This window comes from Trachemys scripta, chromosome 4 (assembly GCF_013100865.1).
Source record: "Trachemys scripta elegans isolate TJP31775 chromosome 4, CAS_Tse_1.0, whole genome shotgun sequence".
NCBI classification, from domain to species: domain Eukaryota; kingdom Metazoa; phylum Chordata; order Testudines; family Emydidae; genus Trachemys; species Trachemys scripta.
The window spans coordinates 63,230,138-63,239,291 of NC_048301.1; the positions used below are offsets into that span (position 1 = coordinate 63,230,138).

General features: G+C 41.9%; 1 protein-coding gene across 4 annotated transcripts in view; it reads right to left on the minus strand.

The window, feature by feature from the left end:
* Positions 1 to 9,154, minus strand: part of TTBK2 (tau tubulin kinase 2) — a 219,450-nt gene that overhangs the window by 89,826 nt on the left and 120,470 nt on the right. For all 4 annotated transcript variants that reach the window (XM_034769194.1, XM_034769196.1, XM_034769195.1 and 1 more), the window contains one exon: positions 8,701 to 8,805. In XM_034769194.1, the coding sequence (XP_034625085.1) occupies positions 8,701 to 8,805 (105 nt within the window). The remainder of the gene's footprint in view (positions 1 to 8,700; positions 8,806 to 9,154) is intronic.

Genomic DNA, 9,154 nt, shown 5'->3' on the forward strand with positions numbered 1-9,154 from the left:
TGTCTCTGGAATCTTTGACGGAGTGGAGGGAATTGTCAGTCTTCTGATTGAAGCGGTGAGACTCATCGAAAGGGAGGTCCTCTATGGTATTTCATACTTCCCGTGGGAAACCAGATGATATAAAACAGAATTATATGAGAGGTAGCACAATTCCCTCCTCATGATGATCCTCGTAGCCATTGTGTGTGAAGAGGCGTCTGCCGTGTCCACAGTGGAATTGGAGTGTCGTCCTTGCAACCATTTTGCCCTCCTCTAAGATAGCCTGAAAGCAGGCACAATACTGCTGGGGAAGCTTGTCTGCAAAGTCCTCCACCTTGTCATAAGTTAAAAAGTCATATTTAGCAAATAGCGCCAGGTAATTGGAAATCCAGAATTGAAGGCTGGCCAAGGAGAAGAGTTTGCAACCCAGAAGGTCCAGCCACTTACCCTCCTTGTGTACCACGATGAAGTGTGGGTGTTGTTCCCTGGGCCATTCCGTTGCCACATATATCAGATGTATAGAGATGGGAGTGTTCCCCAGCCTGGATATAACTGTGGCCTCATGGCAACCTCCATGAGGTGCTTCTTAAGGTGGAGAGCCAGCCCTCCCAGGTACAGCTTGGGAAGGAGAGGCATACGGGCAGTGGGTATCATAGGCCATGCAAATAGCCCAGCATAGCCCCGCCCATGCGCCGCCCCCATAACTCCTCCTGCCTGCTTCCAGTTCCTGTTCTTCCGTGGCCCAAACTGGGGCAGGGGCAGGCTGGCCTGTCACCGGGACTTGGGGAGGCTGGGGCTGGTGCTCGCAAGGCCCGGGGCTGGGACCAGGCCATGCTGCCAGTCCACCACTTCGTGGTTGGGGTTGGGGGTGCTGGGACCGTGCTGCCTGCCCAGCACTCCAGGGCTGGGGTTGGGAGAGCTGCAGCCGCGCCACTTGCCCAGCGCTCGAGGGCTAGGGGTGCCCGGGTGGACTGGGGCAAGGGGCCAATGGCAGCCCTGGGGGTTCTCTGGGCTCTGGTGGGGGAGAGGGAGAGGGGTGGGATCTCAGGACTAAGGGGAACGTGGGGGCTAGCCTCCCCCAACGGACAGTTCACTTACCACCCAGGGAGAGGTAGATACTGCACGTGAATGAAATGTGAAATGAAATGAATGAGCTTAGGCAGGAAGCGCAGATCTTGACCCCAGTGTTTTCAGCATAATCCAGTACCCAGGCGTGGGTCCTAGGGGAAAACTGGTAAAAACGGTGTCTGAAAGTCCTTAGTAAATATGCGGCCAAGAGATCAGATGGGTCACCAACATGGAAATTAAGTCACCAAGGATCAGTGAGGGAGACTGTGAGGAGACGAAAAGAGAGCCAGGAGTTTAAGTCAGAAAGGAAGGCTGATGGGGAGGAATTTGGTGGACGGCAGATGGAATTTGGAGGACAGCAACATGGATGCCAGAATACAGATGAAGAGTGTGGGGAGAACCAAGGGTAGCTACAGAGAGACAAGATTATTTTCAAAAGGTGCAGCTTACAAATGCTGGTAAGTGGTAAACTTGTAGAATTGCCAAAATCCTGCATCCTAACATCTTCCAATAAGAAACTGAGTTTTTGTTTTTTATTTTACTTTTATTGCTGAAGTATAGAATCATCCATTTATTCTGCCATTTTTCTTCGCAAAATCCCTTCTCTTGATGAAATCGTATATTTTCCATGAGAAATATGATCATCTCAGTCTTGTATCATATTGTTCTTTACTATATTTTCAAGGCAAACTGAACCAGGGTAAGTGTACTCTTAGTATTATTTATGTCATGCTCATTACTTATGCTAGGGAGCAGAAGGGAATACAACAATCACATTATCCTTTGTCCCTATTTTATCTCATTATAAACCATAATATAAAAGATTAAAACATGGGTTCATTCAGTTCGATGTAGAGCACCAGTTTTAACAGGAGAAATACATTCTCCGATGGACGAAGATCAAATCAGTAATAAAAAAAACAATCTATATAAAAGATAGAAAAATTTAAATCTTATGCTCATGCTAACCACTTAGTCAGTATTAAATAGAGATTTCATGCTTTCTATGGTAAGGCAGGTTTCTAAAACATCATGGGAGCAATTTTTCCCTTAATTACTTCTCCTTACTATAGAGAGTAATTAAATTTGTTACAGAAGCTGTAGCTGCTTTTAACTTAATTCTACAACCATTTCAGGAAGGTAGAGGAGGCTGATATAAAAAAACAAACTGCACTAAACTAGAGAATGTTCAAAGCTGCTGTAAAATTTGCACAAAAAGAGTCTATGATCTCCCATTAAGACCCTGTGATTAAATTAATAGGATGGGTAGGGGAATCATTTCCAAAGAACTGGATTTGGAGCATGACAGGCAGTTAAGTGCAGCTGCAGAAGTTGACATTTAGGATTTTTGTCTTTATACACATAGAAACAGAAGGTAAAGAGGAAGGGGAGCCAAACTCACATCAGGGAGGTGACTGTGTCTTCATTCTTTGTAAGGTACCTAACACAATGACTAGGGCCTTTGCAAGCTATCACAATAACATTAGACAATAGTAAGTAGGTACTGGAAAAGATAGCTAATCAATTCCTTTGGACTGAATGAATCTCCATTTCCACTTTGCAACACAAACACTTTCTAATGGAGGTTTTCCTGAGCTTGGCCCAAAATTCCCTGCCCTTAACTGCTATAGAGCTTGCTGTGAAATGGTTTTCTGCCTGGCTGCCACCTTCAGAGCTTCATTTACAGGTAGAGACACCAACGGTAGGGTTGCCGGACACCTCCCATTACAAGCCCTTGTTTCAATTCCTTATAACTTTGCCAAACTTTAATTGTTTGGGCAGAAATTTCCCATGCCAGATGTCTACTTCAGGCTGATTGATATATTTATTAACTTCAGCAAAACTAGTTCAATCATTTTTCAGAACAAAGTGAAAAGAAATTATGTCAATTTACTCATGTTAAAAAATTCTTACAACATTTTATTAAGAGGCTCTGGTGCTTCCATGTTTTGGGCAGGATCTTGAAATTTTTCAAGAAGTGGGTGCCACCATAGTGTCAAAGCCTTTTGCTGTTCCCAGATAATTTGGCCACATTTGGACAAGTATGAGCTTCTAAAAATCTCAGTTCACATATACCCAACAGAAAGCTGTTTGAGTTTGGCAGCTAATCTCTCCAAGGATTATATCTGTACTAAGTATGCTTCATCCTAGGGCTACGGGGCTGAGCAGGCCTTTCCTGCAATTGCTCCTCTGAGCAGCCATAGGCCACTGTAGTACCGAGCACAGGAATTGAGAACAAGAAGACTGTCTCTCCTGGACTTACAATATTCCCTCTGTTGGTACTCACGCAGGGAGGAGGAGACAGAGGAGATAGCCTCACTGGAATGCAAGGATTAGGAACTAGGCCTAGGCAAGGAGCTGGGAGGGGAGACAAGGATACTGTCTTGAACAGTCACTAGGATAGGCTGGAGGGGCTGGGTAGCAGAAAAGGTCAGGCCTGCGGGGAAGGAAAGTGGAGGGTAAAGGCAGAAGATCTATTACCACTAGAATTCACTCCCCCCATAGAATATAAACTCAGGATTCCCATGTCTCATCATTCCTCTGCTATCAGCAAATACTGTGAAACCACTGGCAAAATTCATGCCTCATCTCCTTTTAGTGATTGCCCACAGAGAAGATGACAGCCTTCCAAAAAAGAACTAGATAAATTCATGGAAGACAGGTTTAGGGTAAAGAGCAGGGATGGTGTCCCTAGCCTCTATTAGCCAGAAGCTGGGAATGGGTGACAGGGGATGGATCACTTGATGATTACCTTTTCTGTTCATTCCCTCTGGGGCACCTGGCATTGGCCACTGTAGGCAGACAGGATACTGGGCTAGATGGACCTTTGGTCTGACCCAATATGGCCATTCTTATGTTCTACTACTATCATCACTCTTTTAGCTCAAGAGGCAAAAATCTGTGCTTTGGACCTAAAGGTTTCTCTAATACTATTAATGAACCATCTGGAAGTTAATATGGTTCAACAGGATTGAATTTATGGCACTGAATGAGGAAGATATTCTATGGAAAAAAGTAATAATGATCATATAATTAAAGACTGCATGGGCAACTTTAATAATGGCATTTCCTAACTTTGGCGTTCTTGACTTTTCAGCCTTAATGTTCTTTTAATGTCTTTTTTTTTTTATGTAACTGTGTGTTTCTGTGAACAGAGGAGACCTGAAAACTGCAAATTTCACATGTCCTTAGGGAGGAAAAGCAAATGGTCCCCTATGAGAGGGGTGAAAAATGGAGCCGTTCAAACACAATTCCACCTATGCCTGCCAGAGTCTGCAGATGTGTCAATATCATCTCATGATCAACAGCATCAAGGCTACTGACAAGATTACAGCCAATGAGCCTTATCCTGAGGGTTCAGCATGTCCTGTGTGATTAAATAAACACAGAAGTTGTCAAACCACAGTTTTGAATTGTGGAGAGGAGACTAAGGGCTAGTCTACACTGGCAACATTAAAGTGCTGCCGTGGCAGTTCTTTAACATGGCTTGTGTAGTCGCGGCAGAACACTGGGAGAACCACCTCCATGAGGGGCACTGCTCCCAGCGCTGGTGCACTGTCTACACTGGCGCTTTACAGTGCTGAAACTTGCAGCGCTCGGGGGGGGGGGTGTTTTTTCACACCCCTGAGCAAGAAAGTTGCAGTGCTGTAAAGTGCCAGTGTAGACAAGCCTTCAGAGAGTCCTGTGCACTAGAAGTCATTTCAAATCTAGCGGTGCCCAATAGAAGGGGGAAAAAAATTAATCACTTGTTCAGATTATGTTAGCTATTAACAAATGGAATCAAGCTCTCCACACTAAACTCGAAGTAGCAGAATGATAAAAATTAAAGTTTCAAAAGTTTAGTTTTGTGCTAATTCTCAGGAACTGTCTTTGCTGCTGAAAATATGCATTTCCTGTTCTATGCACTGGGGGAAAATACCTGAGAAAGGAACACTGTTAGCAAGACTTTAGTATTTGGTACTTATTTCTACATATGTGATGAAGTGGTACTGTCACAATGTGCGTTCATTCTGGCTATATGTAAAGGCAAGAGACATAGGGCCATGTGATCTAAAATATTTGTGAACTATGTCTCCTCTACCTGGTCAATGGTTTTTGACAACAAAAACAACTGACAGACTTCCCACTGACTGAGAGGGTCATATATCCCTGTAAAGTAAAATAAAGAGGCCTTTATTTTACAGGTAATTTTAATGCTAATGCAAGTTTGTAGGTAAACAAACTTCATTTAAGGCATGTAAAATTATTCAACTTTTATTGCAGCATGTTTCTCAGTTCCAAAACTGAAGGCAAATATTGCGTGGACATGAAAGCACATAAAATAGTTAAATACTAGCAGGAAATATCCCCAAATATTTTGAGGACACATAACATTTTAAAAGTGAATTTAAGAGATGGAATGTATAACAAACAAAATTGTCAGCACCTAAAATGGTGGCCATTAGTCATGCTAGGAATTCTATTACTGGATGATAGGTTCAAAAGAATCCATAAACTGAAGAACAGCAGCACTGTAGCCTTAGTGAACATTATTTTCTCATTTTGACAGTGACAGGAGCTGTACTATATTATGTAACGATAGGGTAATTCAACAAAATTCCCTCATCCCTCTGAAGAGCTAAGAATTATACTGAGTTTTAAATTTGCTCAGTCTGTTCCACTGAAGACAATACAACTAATGAAGGGAAGGGAGTTTAAAGGTCCATTAAATTCAACAATTCTACCTGCAATGTGATGAATATTTTTGTATACTCTAGAGCAATGGGTCTCAAACTTTTTTATTGGTGACCCGTTTCATACAGCAAGCCTCTGAGTGCAACCCCCCACCCCCAGTAAATTAAACACACTTTTTAATATATTTAACACCACTATAAATGCTGGAGGCAAGCAGGGTTTGGGGTGGAGGTTGACAGCTCATGACCCCCCCCCCATATAATAACCTCACAACCCCCTGAGGGGTCCCGACCCCCAGTTTGAGAACTCCTGCTCTAGAGTTAACTATTCTATAAAAGCCAGATGCAAGGTGTGGGAACTGCCTCTGTAGTCTTAGCAGAGGACTAAATTAATGTAAACTAGGAACCTTTTAGTTCATGCTCGCAGGGTCTACATGGGGAAGTTAAAGTGCAACACTTTGATGCACGTTGTTGTTCACATCAAACTATGGGGTAGTGTAGATATGCCCTATGTTAAATGATTGTTAATAAGGCTACGAGTCTGTCACGGAGGTCACGGATTCTGTGACTTTCCAGGACCTCTGTGACTTTCACAGTTATGGCAGCCAGTGCCGCTGACCCCAGGGCCGCCCGAGTAGCTGGGATGAACCCAGGGCCAGCTGTACCTGCTGCTGCTCAGGCGGCCCTAGGCAGCTGGCCCCAGGACCGCCTGAGCAGCGGCTGATGCAGCTGGCCCCAGGGGCCACTGAAGCAACATCAGCCCCTACACTGTAACAGGAAGCAACTGGTTTGCAGCTGGTAAAATGGCTTTATGACCCTCAGGAATTCCCAGCCCCAGGCGCCCTCTAGGGAAGCTGTCTAGCTACTTTGCACTGCCTAAGCATCACAAAGGAGCCAGAGAGCTGAGGATGTGGCACCATAACTTTAAAAGTCCTTTTCTGATTTTTACTAAACTTCCCATTACAATTCAAGGATTCAGGGACAATACATGGCATGAGAAGTTTCAGTGAGATTGGTTTATTTTGGGGGAAGTTAGGGGTGTTGAAAATCAGGCTTATTATAAAAAGCCAGAATCAACCTTAACTATGGAGCAGCAACCACCACTCCATAACATATGTTGACTTTTATTATCATATTTTAGATTTAAAAAAATAATACACCTCAAAATTTTTGGAGAATTTTTTTTTACTATCTCCAGATTATTTGTGAAATATATTTAGGAAAACCTATAAGGAAATCTAGTGAAGATCAGAATAAGAATCACTATACGGCAGTGAAGAGACGATGTAAACACAGAGGATATTTTGCTTAAAGAAAATGCAACTCAGTTTTATTAGTAGTCATCTTGTTGATGCAACAAGAACTACTTGCTAGTAACCGAAAGACACAAGTGATTGATTATTGCAAATAAAAACTATTATGCATTTTCCTTGTTGATACTGTATCATCATTACAGTATGCATTATACCATCAGAAAAGCCTGAAAATAGACTACATTTCATTAAAGAACTACTTCAGTTATACTGCAGGGCACTACAATGAAAAACAAAGGCAACACATGGGTTTTTATAAGAGAAACAAATACACCTCTACCCTGATACAACGCGACCCGATATAACACGAATTCGGATATAACGCGGTAAAGCAGCGCTCCCTGGGGGCGGGGCTGCGCACTCCAGTGGATCAAAGCAAGTTCGATATAACGCAGTTTCACCTATAATGCGGTAAGATTTTTTGGCTCCCAAGGACAGCGTTATATTGGGGTAGAGGTGTATGTGTTAACTGCTTGCAAGAGAAAATATAGTATTTCTCTTAACTTTCCTGAAAATACTACCATTGGTGGATGTATGTTTTTGAACTTACAGAATCTTAAGTATTTGTTTCATTTCAAAATTACAAGTCAGAAAAACAACCATAAACATCAGACATACAGAAAAAGACAAAAGCTTATGAAAATGAAAAACTACTTGCTCACCTTTCCAACAGCTGCAGCCACTCTGTTGGTCTCCCTTGCTCTTTGTTTTCATTGCAATGTCCAGCATTATGACTGAAGGAATAGAGTACAGCAGAACCTCGCTAATTTACTTTGCTAATCCACACACCTCAGAATTTGCACACACAAAAATAGCCATTTTGCCCCACCTCGCAGCCAAGATTGAATTGTAAATGCTATTGAGAATGTTCCTATTACTCAATTTCACTACATGTACAAAATATACTACATAATATTGACTACTACGTTATTCAATATTACCATAAACATTAAAACTAAAAACTAGTCAAACATATAAACTACATTTTATCATGTATTCTCATACATTGTGTTCACTTACTTCCCAGTTTGCAAACTTCAGGAATTCACAATGGACTCCCAATCAACAGTGAATTAGGGAGGCTCTACTGTACTTATTGCGATGTTCTTATTCAGATCCCTGTATCTATGATCCTCTCTAAATCATAGTCATTCCCCAATTCCTAATTCATATTTGAAAATTACTGTATTTCTTATGGCAATATTGTAACTAAACTTAGCTGTATTCGGTTTCATTCTACCATTCCGCCCAATTCTTTCCTCTCCAAACTACTGCACGTTTTCAATGTACTGTTTGAGTTTTTCTCCTCTATATTATTTTCTGTAATTTATTTACTACGAAAAGTTTAGCTCTGATGTAACATTTGTTATTCAGCAAGGTTCTGCTTTTTGCCTAATTTTCCAGCTGGATAGATTGATTGATATACAAGGCATTCAAGTACTGCCCAAGGGCACACAATAACTCTATATCTTAGGCCAAAGAAAGAACTCATGATTCTTCCTGGTTTCCTGTCCTTTGAACTTCCCACTAGACCATATGGCATCTCTATTCTGGAATGGAGTGAACCAAATTTAGATACTGTATCAATTCAGTCTCCAGCAAGATTTTGGTATATTATCACAGCAAATTAATAATCATTTACAATAATTGTGGAAAAAAATTCTTACCGGTCTGACATCCCCACATGAATTTGTAAACTGTCGTGCCAAGCCAAAATCCAGCATGTAGCACTTCCTACACGTGCTAGGGAAACGTCCCATAGCAAAGTTTGACTAGAAAAAGAAACAAAAAAGTATACATTATTAATATATACATATTAATGCATGTCATTTTCCATTATTCTATCTTTCCTTCTATATCTTCACTTCTGCCCATGTTCCATTCACTTTGGAGAAAAGAACACATTATACTGGCACTGTATATGCCAAGAGAGGGATGCAGAATGCTCCATCCTCTTTTCTGGCTGCCTAGAAAAAAATCTTCAAAGACAAATGGGTTGGAGGGAGAGAGTGTGGATTTGGGAGGCAGTACATTCTGAAAAATTCAGTTAAACTCAGTGGTTCTCAAAGTGGGTCCGCCACTTGTTCAGGGAAAGCCCCTGGCGGGCCGGGCCGGTTTGTT